This window comes from Rana temporaria, chromosome 8 (genome assembly GCF_905171775.1).
Source record: "Rana temporaria chromosome 8, aRanTem1.1, whole genome shotgun sequence".
Taxonomy (NCBI): domain Eukaryota; kingdom Metazoa; phylum Chordata; class Amphibia; order Anura; family Ranidae; genus Rana; species Rana temporaria.
Genome location: NC_053496.1, coordinates 49,816,723 through 49,835,547, shown reverse-complemented (window position 1 = coordinate 49,835,547; position 18,825 = coordinate 49,816,723). Strand labels below are relative to the sequence as shown.

General features: G+C 45.0%; 1 protein-coding gene across 1 annotated transcript in view; it reads right to left on the bottom strand.

Moving 5' to 3' along the window:
- LOC120946920 (alpha-2-macroglobulin-like protein 1) overlaps positions 1-18,825 on the bottom strand; it is a 174,381-nt gene that overhangs the window by 43,886 nt on the left and 111,670 nt on the right. The window contains exons 26-28 of the mRNA XM_040361744.1: positions 18,636-18,792; positions 7,122-7,187; positions 6,136-6,298 (exon numbers count right to left, since the gene is read on the bottom strand). Of these exons, the coding sequence (XP_040217678.1) occupies positions 6,136-6,298; positions 7,122-7,187; positions 18,636-18,792 (386 nt within the window). The remainder of the gene's footprint in view (positions 1-6,135; positions 6,299-7,121; positions 7,188-18,635; positions 18,793-18,825) is intronic.

Below are 18,825 nucleotides of genomic sequence, written 5' to 3'. Positions count from 1 at the left end.
TGGATCCTTGAACACCTGTATGTTTTCTACAGGGCATGTTAACGATCTGTTAACACATGAGATGGCTGCGTCCACTGCAGGAGTAGCCCATCTTTTGGAAAATTTTTCTTCCATAGGATATAGGACAGAGAACCTTTTAGGTGGTAAGAAGATCTTATCTGGCTTGTTCCAATCTTGGAACAAAATTCCCTCTAATAGAGGATGGATCGGAAACACAGCATTGCTTTGAGGCGCCCTCAGTGAGCCCAAAGCTGAAACCGTCGATACCTGGAGATCTGGTACTGGCAAGTTGAATGTCCTATGGACCAAGTCCGACAATCCTTGAATCCACCAGCTCTCCCTCAGGGAGACTGCCCCAGACTCCTCTGTATCCGGGTCTTCGATCCCTGAACCTACTTGGTCCGTGTCCAAGAGGTCGTCCAATTCCCCTGAGGAAAGGACCTCCTCTTCTGAGGGTCCGCGCTCGGGCGACGGAGATCTATTCCGCTTACTGCCCCGCATAGCTGCGGATATCATTTTTCCCATGCTTTTCTGCATCTCTTTTAAAGAGGTGAGTAATACCTCCTCCGTGACCATCTTAGGGTTGGACTGACCCGCGTCAGCTCCAGCCCCAGATCCCGATGGCCCCAAGGCTCCCTGTAGGGAAAACAGCGGCATACCATGGTACAATACCGAGGTACACCTGCTACCTATTGGTATTTGGAACTATAAAAGTTAATTGTCCAAACACCTGTTTGGGGGATAAAAAAAAATGCTTCCTCTCCCCTAGATGACTTTTTTTTTTTTTTTTTTTTTTTTCATTTTTGTTTCAAATCCAGGAAAGAAAAAACATTCTGTCCCCCTGAGTAGTATTGCAAAGAAAAACTATGAGATGGAAAAGAAACAGCCTATTTCTAGGCTTGACAAAACAGTCCTCTGAAGACTGCAATATCCTTTCTGGCCACTGTGTGTCCTCGGCGCCCCGTCCTGCCGCTCTGGTCTTTCTCCTCAGTTCCAAAGTATTGATGGAACAAACAAGGAAGGGCCGCCCCTTCCTTTAAGCCACTGACCCGCCCTTCCCCCCCAGCAACCTCAAACAGGAAATGCCCCTCCCGACAGGGGGAGGGGGGGGGATTTTGGGAGGAAGGGACCTCTCTGTTCCAGCAAACTGCAGCCTGCAGCCTGGAACCATGAGGAGGTCAGCGTTTTGCCTGCTTGCAGGCTCTGAGGAGGAAGACTGAATGGAGCATCGCCTGGAGGCCTGCAGGTAAGCAAAGCTCTCTGACACACACATATATTTTTATATAACACAGGCCCCACTCAATGCTTTTCCAACACTACAAGGGAGGTCACATCTTATGGGGAATAATACATAGAGAGCCATCCTATCTTTATGATATGTGACTAGTTTGCCAGATGCAGTGCATAACTTTAGGCATGTCCCCTGTGACCCCCCAGAAAAAAACCTGCTAAGAACCAAGTTCCGCAAGTTTTCCCCTCACTTACCTGCTCCATGCCGCAGGACTTTGCCAAGCAAGAGGCCCAATCTTCCCCCATCTCCGTGGGGATGTCTAGACCTTCAGGCCCTGGGTTCCTATGAAGGATCCACTGTCCTGGGCCCATATAGCACCCTGGCAACAGAAAACTTTAGGTACCCAAAGGTTTCTAAGTTCTGGGCCCAGGGTCCAGCTCTCTAAAAAGAAAAGCATTATGGGCTATACCCCAAGGGTTTGGGGTCCGGTTACTGACCACTTTAGCGCTGAGGCTTTTTTGGACAGAACCGGTAGCTCACCTAATCCCAAGGATGCGGAGGCAAGCTAAACCATGACTAACACCTAAGACACTGGCGTAAAAACTGAGGTACTCCTCCTATGGGAGGGGGTTATATAGGGAGGGGCATTTCCTGTTTGAGATTGCCAGTGTCTACACCTGAAGGTACTCCATATAACCCATATAGTAATGAATGCCGCTCTGTGTCCCGTGATGTACGATAAAGAAAGAGATACGCCGGCGTATTTTCAAATTTGCCGCGTCGTATCTTAATTTGTGATTCAAAAACAAGATACGACGGGTTTTGGCTAAGATCCGACAGGCTTACGGCTTCGTACGCCTTCGGATCTTAGGCCTGGTACACACGATAGGATTGATCCGCAGATACGGTCCGCCGGACCGTATCCGTGGATAAATCCTCTGCGGATTTTAATCCGATGGAGTGTACACACCATCGGATTGAAATCCGCGCCGAATTCCCATCGCGGTGACGTGTCGCCGCGATGATGACGTGCGCGACGCTGTCATATAAGGATATCCACGCATGCGTCGAATCATTACGACGCATGCGAGGGATGGGTTCGGACGGATCGATCCGGTGAGTCTGTACAGACCACCGGATCGATCCGCTGGTGCCGATTCCAGCGGACAGATTTGTAAGCATGTCTACAAATTTTTATCTGCTGGAAATCGGAAATATCCGCGGATAAATATCCGCTGGAACGTACACACCAGGGGATCTATCCGCTGAAACCGATCCGCTGAGATTTTTCAGCGGATGGATCCTCTCGTGTGTACGGGGCCTTAGAGTGCAATACTTCGGCCGCGGCTGGGTGGAGCTTGAGTCGTTTTCCAGCGTCGGGTATGCAAATTAGCTTTTAAGGCGATCCACGAAGCTACTCGCGTGCGTTACGTCGTTTTTTCCCGTCGCAAAGTTAAGCCATCTTTTTCATGGCTTAACTTTACACCAGCCATGTTAAAGTATGGCCGTCATTCCAGCGTCAAATTTAATATAATTTTTTTTCAGCGTAAGTACATCACGCACGTCACCATTCACAAACACGTCGGGGCGCCGACGGGAAATTTACTAACGGAGCATGCGCAGAACGTTCGGCGCGGGAGCGCGCCTAATTTAAATGGTACACGCCCCATTTGAATTAGGCGGGCTTGCGCCAGACGTCTTTACGTTACTCCACCACAAGTTTATACTCAAGTGCTTTGTGAATTAAGCACTTACGAGGAAAACTTGCGGCGGTGTAACGTAAAGACGATACGTTACGCCGCCGCATTTGTACCTGAATCTGGCCCTAAATCTCTACCATGGTAAACCAATGGGGTAACCCCAATGTTTTAGCCTGAACGGCCTTTCTTTACAAAGTGAGTCTTCTGAGACCGGATTAGGGGCTATGCCATGACTCTGGACGCAGAAAGAGCTCTGCAACTTCCACAGTACACTCAGGTATGGAAAGCACGACAATGCAAAGCCCAGTGCCTGAAGGTCATATTTCAGGCTAGCTGTATATGTCCAATCCAACAGGACTTGGGTACGGCTCCCAAAGTTAGCTTGAGGAAATGCCAATCCAGATAGGTGCAATACAGAGACCAGCTCAAGCACTGTGCAACAGGGAAAGTTGATTGAAGATGCAGAGGAAATAAATTAATGATGAAAAGAAGGCTACCAAGATTTTTTGGATTTTTCTCAACAGAGTTGAGGAAAAAAGTGTTCAATCCCTTAGGACACTAGCAAAAAAACAAGGCATGCTGAATAAGGAGGGTCCAGGTCACAATTTTTATGTATGCCAATTTCCAAACCTCCAGTAGGCAGCAGTATAAGGTAACTGTACCTGTTTTCTGGATTAATAATTAGAAAGAAAAGGTTTCGCTTGAAATGTGTTATATGCAAAACTTTTTGGCTTTACGTTTAAATAGAATAGGAAAATGGTTGTAACGTGAGACATTTTTATTGCTGTCTAAGTTTTTGTTTGGATGTGTTTCTAATGGTTTCTGAGGCACATTCAGATTTATAAAGTGCTTGTTCTCTCTCTGTATCATTGGATGAATTCCCCATACTTACTTTTGTCTGACACCCTTCAAATACAGCAATCTGCCCAACAGATATTCAGGCACACATAGATTTTAACCCTTCCCCTCCCCTATCAAAAACAAATGGAAAAGGATTGGCTATTGTTGGGCTTTAAAGGCTAAGTTCACCTTTGTTCACCTTTTTTTTCTCTCTCTCTAAATTCCAGATCCCCTATGTAACAATATAGCATTAATGTACTTCTTTTGAAAAAATCTCAAAGTGTTTCATTAATCCCACATACACATACTTCACTGGCCTCATCCATGTTTCCAAACGTAACCATTACTTCCGCCTTACTTCCTGGACAGACTATAGGTCAGTGATGGCGAAACCTGGCACCCCAGATGTTTTGGAACTATATTTCCCATGATGCTCATGCACTCTGCAGTGTAGTTGAACACCATGGGAAATGTAGTTCCAAAACATCTGGGGTGCCAAGGTTCGACATCACTGCTATAGGTCATGACACAGGGAGGAGTTGACCAGCTGATCATATTAGCACACACCCTGCATCATGTACCCTTCTACCCACCCACCCACTCCCAGGTGTGTTTTTTAACCACTTAAGGACCAGTGCATGACTATATACATCAGCACTAGAAAGAAAGAACCGCCGCTCCAGATGATGTGCCTCAGTGATAAATAAAATAGCCCAAAATCCAGTGGGTGCAGGCAATGCACAGAGCATAAATGGGAGGAAAGAAATTTTGGACAGCCGCACTCCAATAAAAGGTAAAAAGGTATTGCCTTTTATTCTGGTAAAAAATACTACAAAAGCAAGAAAAAAACAGCAAACAGTGGGGTAATAGAGCTAACTAGTTTCACATTGATAACCAAAGTTATGTAAGCATTGGTTATCAATGTGAAACTAGTTAGCTCTATTACCCCACTGTTTGCTGTTTTTTTCTTGCTTTTGTAGTATTTTTTACCAGAATAAAAGGCAACACCTATTTACCTTTTATTGGAGTGCGGCTGTCCAAAATTTCTTTCCTCCCATTTATATACATCGGCACAATGGCTCCTGTGGGAAGATGGACGTACCTGTATGGCCCCTTTAAGATGCGGCTTTGTGGGCGCGAGCGCGCCTTTGGCGTGGCAAGCTCCGTGAGTTTGACCACGGGTCATGCGGACTCTATGTCCATGGGGATACATGCAATCGTCTCGCGGAGAGGAAGAACAGGGAAATGCTGATGTAAACAAGCATTTCCCCATTCTTCCTAGTGACAGGACACTGATTACAGCTCCCTGTAATCGGAGCAGTGATCAGTGTCAATGTCTTGTCACACATAGTTCACCCGCCCCCCTACAGTTAGAAGCATTCCCTAAGACACACTTAAGTGCCCCCTACTGGTTAACCCCTTCACTGCCAGTGTAATTTTTACAGTAATCAGTGCATTTTATAGCACTGATCACTGTATCAACGACAATGGTCACAAAATAGCATCAAAAGTGTCCGATGTGTCCGCCATAATGTTGCAGTCACGATAAAAATCGCTGATCGCCGTCATTACTAGTAAAAAAATATTAATAAAAATGCCATAAAACTATCCCCTATTTTGTAGATGCTATAACTTTTGCGCAAACCAATCAATAAACGCTTATTGGGATTTTTTTTACAAAAAATATGTTGAAGAATACATATCGGCATAAACTTTTTTATATATTTTTGGGGGATATTAAGTAGTTAAATGAAATCAGGCAGGCCATCGCACTACAGAATTGATGGTAGATCTAAAGGAGATTGTACAATCAGATCGTATAGTGTATGGTGAACTTTACAGAACCCAGGACACACTTCTCCTGTTTTCAATACTACAGCTCTGCTCCACATAGGCTGTTATCTCATCTGTCATTGCCTGCACATATCAAAAAGCCAAATGAACGATCAATGCAATATTAGAATATAGGATGGGAAAAAAATAAAATCGATGCCTGTGCATTTAGGGAGAAAGGTGATCATTATAAATTGCATTTCATTCAAAAAACACACCTGGGAGTTGGTGGGTAGGTAGGAGGATGGATGATACAGGGTGTGTGCTAATGAGGTCAGCTGGTAAACTCCTTCCTCTATCATGACCTATAGTCTGTCCAGGAAGTAAGGCAGAAGTAATGGATACGTTTGGAAACATGGATGAGTACAGTATATGTAGAATTAATGGAAAGCTTTGACATTTTTGCAAAAAAAATTACATTAATGCTATATTGGTAGATAGGGGAACTGGAATTTAGATTAAAAAAAAGGACAACTTATCCTTTAATAACTTGTACAGTTTAAACTCTGTTCTTCACTCACTACTACTTACCCTCTATCTTGGCATTTTCACCCAGACGTTTTAGCATGAGCGCTCTCATCTCACTGTCTCCTAACAAGGTGAAGGCATATGCTAGGAGAGCCAAAGTATGTGATGATTTTGCATTTTCTGCTCCTTTCTTAATGCAGGATTTGGCATTCTCCACAATTTTTTCCTAGACACAAAAAGTGGTCCATAAGCAATAGAATGAATAATAATAATAATAATTAAAAAAAAATCCTAGGTAAAACTGTATAAATTCTCATACAGTGCCTTGAAAAAGTATTCATACCCCTTGAAAATACAACCAAAAACTTAAATTTATTTTATTGGGATTTTATGTGATAGACCAACACAAAGTGGCACATAATTGTGAAGTGGAAGGAAAATAATAGATGGTTTTCAATTTTTTTTTTTTAAATAAATATGTGAAATGTGTGGTGTGTGTTTGTATTCAGTCCCCTTTACTCTGATACCCCTTAGCTGTGCGAGTGGCTGGAGCTGAGATGACATCACTCCCACACATGGACTGTGCACCGGCTGCATCAAAAGTAAATATCTCCTAAATGGTGCACATTTAGGAAATATTTCCTGTACCTATAGATAAGCCTTACTATAGACTTACCCAGGGCCGGTGCTACCACTAGGCAGCGGCAGTATGTAACCAATTCAGTCCCAGGCAGCTGCTCCATCCGACCTTTGGTGTAATTAGAGGTGCATCGCAGAAGTGAAACCAGCGCTAGAGGAAGTCGATGCCTCCTGTATATCGCTGCCTCCTGTCACATGGGTAGGGTAAAGGGGGTGGGGTCAGGGGTGGAGCCAAGGGGGGCGGCAAAATTAGGTTTTGCCTAGGGTGTCAAAAGTCCTTGCACCAGCCCTGGACTTACCTATAGGTAAAAGTCATGCATGGAAGTTTACTTTCATGTCACTTTTTGTGCTGTTTTTGGTTGTCTGACTTGTTAAGAAAATATGAAGACTGATAAGATCAAAGAACTTACATCATGGACAAGTCGATGTTCCAGTAGAGCGATGAGAACAAAAGCAGTCTGTGTGATCTCATCATCCTGAAAAAAATACATTTAAAGGGTCAGCATTTCAACAGTGATGTACCAGTTATGCAGCCAACAGGAGTAAATCCCCACATTTCATGGGTCTCTAAAAGGTCAGATCTCCCCCATCATAATCCCCAGCTCTATTTACATCTGGAGTCTCACTCCTCCTGCTAAAAGACAGTAGCAGAGTAAAGACAATACAACTCCTGTCAGATTTTAATGCTGCCCATGTCCCCATTAGGGGTTGGGTTGGTAGTTTTTTTTTTTTTTATTGTTTTATGCTTATCCTATTGTGGGTATAAGTGATTTTAAAGGGGTTGTAAAGGTTTGTTTTTTATTTTCTAAATAGGTTCCTTTAAGCTAGTGCATTGTTGGTTCACTTACCTGTTCCTTCTAAATTTTTTCTTGGTCTGAATTTCTCACTTCCTGTTCTTTCTCAGTAAGCTTGCCCCCATCATCCAAACCGTTCTGGCTGGGGTAAGTCAGTGAGCTCGCCCCCTCCCTTGGATGTCCCAAGGGAGGGGGCGAGCGCACTGACTAACCCCCAGCCAGAACGGCTCGGATGATGGGGGCAAGCTTACTAAGAACAGGAAGTGAGAAATTCAGACAAAGGAAAAAAACATTTATTATTATTATTATTATTATTATTATTGTTAAAGGGGTTGTAAAGGAAAACATTTTTCCTAATAAGCATCCTTTACCTGCAGACATTCCTCTTATCACTTCCTCATTGTTCGTTTTTGCTCAGAAGTTGCTCTATTTCTTCTCTGTTCTGTTCACTTCCTGCTTGTCTGATTGGTGGTCAGTGACGTGCTCGCCCCTCCTGGGAACTACATCTGCGCGGCAGGACGCTCTCTACGTGTTAGAGACTTCAAGGAGGTGTGAATTACTGGGTGTGCCGCAATGCATACTGGGAAATGTAGTTCTTACATGAATGAGCGCCGCAAACCAGGAAGTGAATGAGAGAACAAAAACTAGAATGCCGGAGGTGATATAGATGAAGGAATTTAATAGGTATTTACTTGTTTTTTAACAGAATCATTACACTATTCTGTCTGTCTACCTTGCAGACATTGGGCCAGATTCACAAAGAGATACGACGGTGTATCTACAGATACACCATCGTATCTCTGACTTACACTGGTCCTATCTATGCACCCGATTCATAGAATCAGATACGCATAGATAGGGCTAAGATATGACAGTGTTACACTGTGTTACACTGTCGGATCTTTTTTTCCATTTAAAAATGGCGCCGGGGGCGTTCCCGCTGATTTACGATAAATAATATGTAAATCAGCGAGATACGCAAATTCACGAATGTACGCGGACCCGACGCAGTCTTCTTACGACGTTTCCGTAGCGGCGTACCCGTCGTATACTCACCCCTTCTTTTATCAGGCGCAGCCAATGTTAAGTATAGCCGGCGTTCCCGCGTCGAATTTGAATTTTTTAACGTCGTTTGCGTAAGTCGTTCTCGAATACGGACGGACGTCGTTTAGGTAAGTGTCGAAACCACTGACGTCCTAGCGACGTCAGTGGGAGCAATGCACGCCGGGAAATTCCCCGGACGGCGCATGCGCATTTAAATCGGCGCGGGAACGCGCCCGATTTAAATAGTACACTCCCCTAGCCGCGGAATTTGAATTCCGCCGGGGGATTTAGGATCCGCCGTCGCAAGTTTGGAGGTAAGTGGTTTGTGAATTAGCCACTTGCCTCCTAAACTTGCGGGAGCGGATCTTAATTCACGTAGATCGAGCGGATCTATAGATCCGCTGAGCTACGTGAATCTGGCCCATTAATTTTAGGCAAAAAAATGTTTTTCCTTTACAACTCCTTTAAGAAGGGAAATGGAAGGAAAAGGTAAGTGAACCAACAATGCACTAGCTTAACCACTTCCCTACGGCCGTACGACTATTGACGGCCGCAGGGTGGTTCTAAATCTCTGAGCCGCCGTCAATTGACGGCAGCTCATTTCCGCGTTCCCCGCGCGCGCTCCCGAGCGCGCAGCGGGGAACTTCTGTACTGGCCGTGTCCCTCGGACACAGCCAGTCACAGATCACCGTGAACCGCCTATCGGAGCGGCCGTTTCCTAGGCGATCTGTGCGGCCAATGAGAGATGATCTCATATGTTTACATATGAGATCATCTCTCATTCCCGGCTCTCGCAGACAGCGGTGCTGTCAGGGAGAGAGGAGACGGATCTGTGTCTCTTGTACATAGAGACACAGATCGGTCACCCCCCCAGTCACCCCCCTTCCCCCACAGTTAGAACACTAATATTAGGGTACACATTAACCCCTTCCTCACCCCCTAGTGTTAACCCCTTCCCTGCCAGTCACATTTATACAGTAATTAGTGCATATTTATAGCACTGATTGCAGTATAAATGTGAATGGCGCCAAAAATGTGTCCGATGTGTCCGCCATAATGTCGCAGTCGCAATAAATGTCGCAGATCGCCGCCATAACTAGTAAAAAAAATAATAATAAAAAAATAATAATTCTGTCCCTTATTTTGTAGGCGCTATAACTTTTGCGCAAACCAGTCGCTTATTGCGATTTTTTTTTTTTTTACTAAAAATATGTAGAATACGTATCGGCCTAGACTGAGCATAAAAAATGTTTTTTTTAAAAAATTGAGCCATTTATTACAGCAACAATTAAATTTTTTTTATTTTTTTTTTCAAAATTGTCGCTCTATTTTTGTTTATAGCGCAAAAAATAAAAACCGCAGAGGTGATCAAATACCACCAAAAGAAAATAGGATTTTTATAACAGCTTACCTGTAAAATCCTTTTCTTGGAGTACATCACGGGACACAGAGTCTTAATCATTACTATCTGGGTTATATTCCACCATCAGGTGCTGGACACTGGTGTAATCAATTAGAACAGGAAGTTCCCTCCCTATATAACCCCTCCCATACTGGGAGCACCTCAGTTTTTGTCCCAAGCAATAAGTGTCCCAATATCCCCAAACAAGAGGGGTGGGGACTCTGTGTCCCGTGATGTACTCCAAGAAAAGGATTTTACAGGTAAGCTGTTATAAAAATCCTATTTTCTTTATCGTACATCACGGGACACAGAGTCTTAATCATTACTATCTGGGATGTCCTAAAGCAATGCTTACTGAGGGGAGGGAGACACCAACAATGCAGACTGCCATCAGACACGAGGAATTCTAATGCTGCCTGCCGCATATTGTGCCAAAAAAAAAGGCTGCATCCTCCTGCCGTCTTATGTTCACTTGATAGGATTTAGTGAACGTAAGCACAAACGACCAAGTTGCAGGTCTGGCAAATCTGAGTCATAAAGGCTTGGTAATGCACCCCGCATGAAGTGCTTACTATTCTGGTAGGGTGTACCCCAAAAAGAAACAGGGGGAAGCCCTCTCTATAAACCACAAGCCTGAATAATAACCTGATGAATCAACATTTGACAATAGTTGATTTAGACGCTGCCTGCCCCTTGCTGGGGCCTCCTGGTAGCGCACCAACATCAGTCTTCCGTATCCGAGCAGCCGCTTCAGATAGGTCTTGACCTCTCTTACTATAACGAGAGAGCGCATAGCCATTTTAATAGCCGATCTGAACACTGCCCGCCCCATCTAGGGGCTTTCTGGCAACAAAACGTTAGGTTTCTATATCTGAAGCCTTCAGATAGATCTTTAACTGCTCTTATCTTTATTAAGAGAAGCAATAACCTCTCCTTCCGCGGATCAAGGTCCCGAAAAAAAGGAAGGCAAGAATATCTTAATTCAAGTGAACACTGGATCCTTCTAGCCAATAAGGTTGGGTGAGTATTTAACATCACCCTTCTTGTACAAATAATTAAGTATGGCTCTATACAAAGAAAGTTGCCAATACTCTCTTGCGGAGGCAGCTGCAACCAAGAACACCAATTCCCTCTTTAGAAGGATAAAGGGAAATATTTATGGTGCATCAGCCCAAGGTGCTGACTCTGTAAGCCAGCATACTGGATCCAATCCTCCGAGCACAAGGGCGCCTTAACTGGCGGACTTATACCTGTCACCCCTTGTATAACGGCCCAGATCAAGAGTGTGCCGAGATCGGACCCTTGATGGAACCTAAGGCCAGCTCCATCTCTTTTCCAATGTAGAAAGGTAAGAATTTTACCTAGGACCTACTACCAAGGATTCCACCCCTTGGTTTCACACCAGGAATATGGGCCTTCCATATCCTAGGATATCTGGTCCTGGAGGCCAGCTGTCCTGTATGAATCAAGGTAACTTCCGCTGATTCTGTACGGCCCGATCCTCAAGAATGCAGGCTATAACAGCCAGACCATTACTACACATGTATGCAAGACAGGATGTAACCCTGCAAAGCAGGCCTGGACAAGCTGTAAGGGACCCTGGGTCCTCTACGATCAGTTCTGCTGTCCCTGCGCAGTAAGGTTGTATGGGCTATGCTGGAGCAATTAAGCCAGCTTCCGTTCCCTTCTGATGTAGCATGGAAGCCACGAAGGTTGCGGCCCTGGGGGGAGATAACACATAAACCAGCGACAACTGGGCCCCCAGGGTCACTAAAAAATCTGTCCCACATGCGGGTGGATCCTTTGGCCTTGACACAAAGTTGTTCAATCCCTTGTTGAACCTGGACGTCAACACCCTTTATGTGCAGGGTAACGTTTCTGTGACATTTGGTCAGAAAAAAGTCGGGGTGTAGAGGCCAATCTCCCGGACCCGATTGTTGATGGCTCCAGCGAATCGCCTGCCAATCTAGCATTCCATGAAATGACAATTGACAATAGGCAAGGCACAAGCTTTTCTCTGGTAACCAAAGTAAACCACTAGAGAGGCATAGTCAGATTGTATTCAGACAGAGCAACCCTGTAACCCAAACGTTCAGGTCCTTAAGCCGGATGCTCCATCCGTAGCTCTAGAAAGCTAGCAGATAAGGCTCCCTAGGAGCTTGACCACCTTCCCTGTGCCGTGGTCTCTTCCAGGCCTGGATTCTATCCCTAGAGGCCAGTCCTCGCAACCTGCTCCCAGGTAACGGGTATGAAGGATATTCCCTTCTGCCAATCATTCAGTTAAGAACCCTAAACTGAAATTCCAGCATATCCCTGGGACAAGACTCCTAGGATAATGCTAAGTTAGGATCCACTCGTTCCAGGCCGACAGAGCAAAGTTTATATCAGCCTTGATTAAAACTGAGCATAGGGAACTGTGTTTGAATAAAGACAGCATATTCCCTCTAGACTGGGATCCCAACCCAGGAGTTCCAGATAATTAATCATGCTGGACTCCCCTAGGCCCAGCCATGCTACTGACTGATCTGTCAGCACGGGTTTGCCTCGGAATGACATTACTGCTAAGCCCTGGGGCCTTTAGCCCTGCTAGAGGCGGGCCCTAGCAGCCTTGTAAATAAACACACATGCAAATAGCTCCCCCTATGTGCATATGGCAACCTTTAAAGCCATATGCCTCTATGGAAGCGTGTGTTCATAGAAGCGTGAGTTCATAAGAATATGTTTTCCGCAAACACACGAAAAAGGGGGCGTGCTGTATACACGCATACATATAGCATGTGAGCTATGAACAAGCATCCTGCAAGCAAGTATGCGCCTATGTAAGGCCAAGGAATCCTGTATAATTAAGGAAACCTAATTATAATGCCTCCTAAGTCAAACTCTAGGCAAACATGCATTCTTATGCGATTCAGCAAATTTTCATGCGATCCAACATCTATGCATCTTAAGCACTCCTGTGCGGACAAGTACCCTTGTGGGACCAAGGATTCTTGTATGATCGAGCACCACTGTGTGATCCAGCAATTTTTTATTTTTTTTTTGCAATTAAGCCTTTTAATGCGATTTTTGGCATTTTTGCGGACACAACCTCTCTGTGTGACCAAATATGCCTGAGTAATCCAGGACTCGGGTAATCAGATAACCATGTGTGAACCCGCATCTTTATGCACTCCAGCATCTTTATGCGATTTCAGACCTTTTTGTGGAAAAAGGCCTCTCTGTGTGACCAAATATCCTTGGGTAATCAAGGATTGTGGTTTGTCAGGTAAACCTGTGTGATTCCGCATTTCTATGCACTCCAGCATCTTTATGCGATTTTAGGCATTCCTGTGGAAACACGCCTCTCTGTGTGACCAAATACCCTTGGGTAATCAAGGATTCGGGTTATCAGGTAACCATGTGTGATCCCGCATCTTTATGCGATTTCAGGCACTCCTGTATAAAACAAGCCTCTCCGTACGACCAAATATCCTTGGATAATCAAGGACTCGGGTTATCAGATAACCATGTGTGATGTCGCATCCTTAAGCCCTTAAGCATTTCCATGCGATTTTAGACATGCCTATGGAAACAAGTCTCTCTGTGTGACCTAAATAACCATGGGTAATCAAGGACCTGGTTTATCAGGTAACCATGTGTGATCCCGCATCTTTATGCACTTAAGCATTTTCATGCGATTTTAGGCATTCCTGTGGAAACAAGCCTCTCTGTTTGACCTAAATAACTTTGGGTAATCAAGGACCTGGTTTATCAGGTAACCATGTGTGCTCCCGCATCTTTATGCACTTAAGCATCTTTATGCGATTTTAGGCATTCCTGTGGAAACAAGCCTCTCTGTGTGACCTAAATAACCTTGGGTAATCAAGGACCTGGGTTATTAAGTAACCATGTGAGATCCCGCATCTTTATGCACTTAAGCATTTTTATGCGATTTTAGGCACTTTGCTGTGATTAAACACCCTTATGTGAACATATAAAATCATACGAACAAAATAACATGTCTCTTTATGTGATCAACAATAAAACATGCTTTGTTACCGGTTTTTACCCCACATGCATTTTGAACATTCCAAACTCATGTACTTCATGCAAACATGTGGACTGTAAAGAGGCAGTTATGCTCTGCAGATGTGCGTCTCCGCAAACCTGCAACGTTAGCCATGTGCACAGCAGCAAATGTGCACCCCCCCTGTTGTGCATTCGGTTAGCCTGAAGCAAACACCAGCATCAGGACTTTAAAGAGACAGAGGCTCTGGCCGTCTAGGCTAAGTGAAGTTATATGCAGCTTGGATCTCTGAAAAGACTGCAGCTTCAACCAGAGCTTTTGGGGCTTCTGATAGTTTTCTCCTCATTAACACCTGTTATCTGTTCACTGACAGTGAACCTTCATCCTCAGGTCTTTCAATCCCTTGTTTGAGGATTTAGAGCAGGGAAAGGGACACACCCTGTTTTCTGCTTGTGAGGCTGCTGTGAATATAGCAGTTAACCTCTTATAGACCTATACATGCAATGCAACAAAACATATGCAGAGTGCTACAATGTTGGGGGAGGCTCATGCCTGACAGGGCGGCTGATAGCTAATCATGTGAGCTATCTTAAGTCTCTACAGGGGAGGATAGTATCATGCAAGCATGATAAAAAGGGCCACCAGATTTAGGTGGTGATACCCCTTCCTACCCCTGAACCCTCTTTTACGGGGAGACAAAAGAGTCCTAAGCAAAAAGCAGAGGAACTTTAACCCTGGTGCATCAACAGCTGAACTTAGTCTAGCAAATAATTCTTGCTAACACAGCTAGATGCCGAGTAGGTGTCTTAAATGAATCTGTATCCAATTTCCACAAGGTGCTTACGTGCTCAAGCTACCATGTCCCCCTGGCTTCTCTGACGTCTGGGCCTTTTGAAGGGGCCGCCCTGCGTCTGCACCATGAGCCGGCGCACGTGCGCCATTGGCAACCACATCGTCCCCCCGCCTTCAAAGCGCGCCCCTCTCACGCACGCGCACGTAGGGGAATGGTGGAGGCGGGGGGAGAGGGAGATCCCCCAAGGAGCCGTAGAGACTACGAGGGACCCCCCCCATCGTGGCAGAGCCTGAAGCGGAGGCAGTAAGCCGCACCCTAGATCAGCTAACCTTGAGCTTCTGTTTCTGGAAAGCATGGCAAGCGAAACACCCGGCATGTCCTCTTAGGGCCCTTCGTGGAAAACAGATAAGACATACTCATGTAGGGGTACCAACCTTCTGAATGGGAGATCTATGGGTATTACAGCCATCCTGTCTCAACAGACATAGTGGTTTCTTTGCCAAGGCACACATGCATTATAGGCAAGACCCAATAGCCCCTTCAGCGGAGGACTAGGACCCACTAGGGGAGGTATATGGGTGCCAGAGCCATCCTGTCTCAAAAGACTTTGTGGTTAAGTTGCCCATGCATAGAAGCATAAAATAGGCGAGATCCATAATCCCCAATGGAGAACCCACTGTCAGACCAAGTCCCGTAGGTACCTCCGCTTACCTTTCCACGCTGCAGGGTATTGCAAAGCAAGAGGCCCAGCCTTCACCCCTCAACGCGGGCTTCGTCTCAGACCTTCAGGGACTGGGGTCCATAGCAGGTCACCTCTCCCCTGGACCTATATAGCACCCTGGCAACAGAAAAAATATTTGGTCTTTGACATCGACCAATGTACTGGAACCCAGGGTCCAGCTCTCAGAGAGAAGCATTATAGGCAAAACCTCGTTCTTCGTACCGAGGCCCGGGTACCGTCCACTTTGGCTATGAAGCACCTTGGACGGATCCGGATTTTATGGAGGCTTTTTACATCCAGCATGGATCCCTCCAGTGGAGCTCCTCAGAGCACATGTTAATTCGTGACCAACACCTTAGACACTGGTGAAAAAACTGAGGTGCTCCCAGTATGGGAGGGGTTATATAGGGAGGGAACTTCCTGTTCTAATTGATTACACCAGTGTCCAGCACCTGATGGTGGAATATAACCCAGATAGTAATGATTAAGACTCTGTGTCCCGTGATGTACGATAAAGAAAGCTCTATTTGTGGGAAAAAAAGGACGTCAATTTTGTTTGGGAGCCACGTCGCACGACCGCGCAATTGTCAGTTAAAGCGACGCAATGCCGAATTGTAAAAAGTCCTCTGGGCAGGAAGGGGGTTTAAGTGCCCAGTAAGGAAGTGGTTAAAGGAACCTTTACAACCCCTCCTGGTTTTGGATTCTGTGTTGTTTCCAAGGGGAGAACACCTTTATCTTTGTAGGCTGTGCCAGTATTTGTAGGTTTGTATTGTTTCTATGAGGAAAAATCCATAAATGTGAGTTATCGCTAGGCGTAGCTCTGGATGTTTTTTTTGAGCGCCACACTTTTAGGACATTCAGCATTGATGAACAAGACAGCTTCCTGTCGTCAGTGGTTGCTAATGAAGCATTGGGTTTTACACTGTGGGACATTTTTGGGGATTTCACATTTTTTTAATAAAGGACTTTGTGTCTGGATGTTGTAAGCCATGTTTACCCTTTACATACCACCCAACTTTTTTGAGAAGGGAACAAGGGACACCTATTAGCAAAAGTATGTAGGCATAGATAGGACACACCCCCTGCTGGGTTACGAACAAGATAGGGTCTGTAGGTTTGTTCTTAAGTTGAATTTGTATATACGTTGAAACAGGTAAATATTTTAAGTGTAACTCCAGCCAAAAACATATTTTTAAAGTGTTATAGCATAGGGAAGGGGTAACACCCCTGCAATGTTTGTTTTGTTGTTTGTGTACCCTGTTCAGAAGATTTCACCTCACTTTTTGTCCCTGTGACAATTGGATTTTGAAAATGTTGTATTGTCATGGAAACAAGGATTGGTGATAAAGCATTATAACTCATATGCCCCGTACACACGATCTGAATTTCCAGCGGGATAAACTCCGATGGATTTTTCTGAAGGAATTCCGTTCAAGCTGTCTTGCGTACACACCAAACTCTGACCGTCCAAAACGTGGTGACGTACAACACTACGACAATTCGAGAAGTTCAATGCTTCCGAGCATGCGTCGACTTGATTCTGAGCATGCATTATTTTTTCTCCATCAGAGTTCCATACAAACGAACGGAATTTCTGATGGGGCACACACGGTCGGAATATCCGATAAAAAAAATCCGTCTGACTTTTTCCATCGGAAATTCCAATCATGTCTACAAGGCATTACAGGAGTGAATTTCCCTTCCTAGGGGTAGATTTCCTCTCACTTCCTGTTGTCTGGAGTTGTTTGTAAGTTGGATGTATGTAACTTGGGGACTGCCTGTATTCCTTTATACTGGCTTGTAAAATTTACCAATGCAGAAATTTAGAAACTGGATGAAACGTTTAGCACTGGGAAACACTTTTTGAACTATAAATAGTGCATTTTATATTTAACTACCGTATTTATCTTCCTATAGCGCACACCGGCGTATAGCGCGCACCCCTGATCTAGAAGGGAAATTCCTGGAAAAAAAAAATGAATTACTTACAGTTTTGGTGTCTTGCCCGGCGTCCATCGGCGGCCTCGTCCGGTCCGGCGTCCGTCTGCGGCCCTGGTGGTGTCCTCCCCACTTCTCCTGCGCTGTTTTTGAGCCGATCCCCGCTTCCCGCGCTGTGTTTGAACGCCGCTGCCGACATATACCGAGCGCAGTACACTCGGGCACGCTCGGCTCCTCTCGCATAATGGCTAGGAGGCGGCACAGGGCGTGACCGCGAGCAGAGCCGAGCCTGGCCGAGTGTACCCGAGTGTACTGCGCTCGGTATATGTCGGCGGCGGCGTTCAAACACAGCGCGGGAAGCGGGTATCGACGTATATCGTGCACCCACGATTTTCCCCTGATTTTAAGGGGAAAAAAGTGCGGGGTATACGCCGATAAATACGGTATATAGATCAGACCAAAATGAGGGACAATTGAGGAGGAAAGAGGGACTTTGTTCTTGATCAGGGACAGTGGGGAGCTATGCCTTCATATTTCTCACATCTTCTAGCAGATCACTGACATTTACTAACAGAAGGTTAATATACATATTGCAGGCAGGAAGGATTCCAAAAAACTTGTGATGACAAAAATATGGAGACTGCTATCGCTAAGTTCTACTCCTGAAGTCTAAGCCTAGTTGTTTCGATGTCAATCTGTTGGGTTCAGTACTTCATGACTTGAAAAAAAATATGTGAATAGGGTGTTCTGGTTTTGACTTTGCTGGTTGCATATTCATTCCTTATTACCGAAAGGCAGAGCTTTTTTTCTCAGAAAATAGGTGCAGGAACTCAACCACGACCCCGTTCATATTTCACAAACAGTAGAAGGGTCTTAAAGGGGCATTAAATACCAGGATTGCATTCCATACAGTGCAGAATTCAGGGGGTTACATACAGAGTGCAGAGCTGTCACTTGTAAACACAGAAACCAGACTTCTGTGTTTACAAGTGATTGTGGTGAGCAGGCACCAAAGGGTCTGAGCCAGAGGTGGTGAAACCGAGTTCCCCCAAGTTCCCCCTGAAAAAAAGCCCTGCCGAAAGGAATTTATAGACACCAGAGACATCCAGGCAAATAGTAGCGATTTGCCGTAAGCGCATACATATTTCCCACATGGTGAGAGAATTAAAGATTTATAAGATACAGTACGTGTCAAGATATTAGTACAGAAGATCTGAATTACTCACGTCTATGTCATTGTAGAAATAGGTATCAGAACCATGAAAACATCCACTGGGTAACTGTATACTTTCCAGCCATTGGATAGCTTTCTGAATGTCCTTCTCATCTACGTGGATAAACTGCCGAGCACAATTAAGAGCCTTAATTACCAAGGCTGTGATCCTGCAGGAGAAGAGAGGCTCCATTTAAAAATAA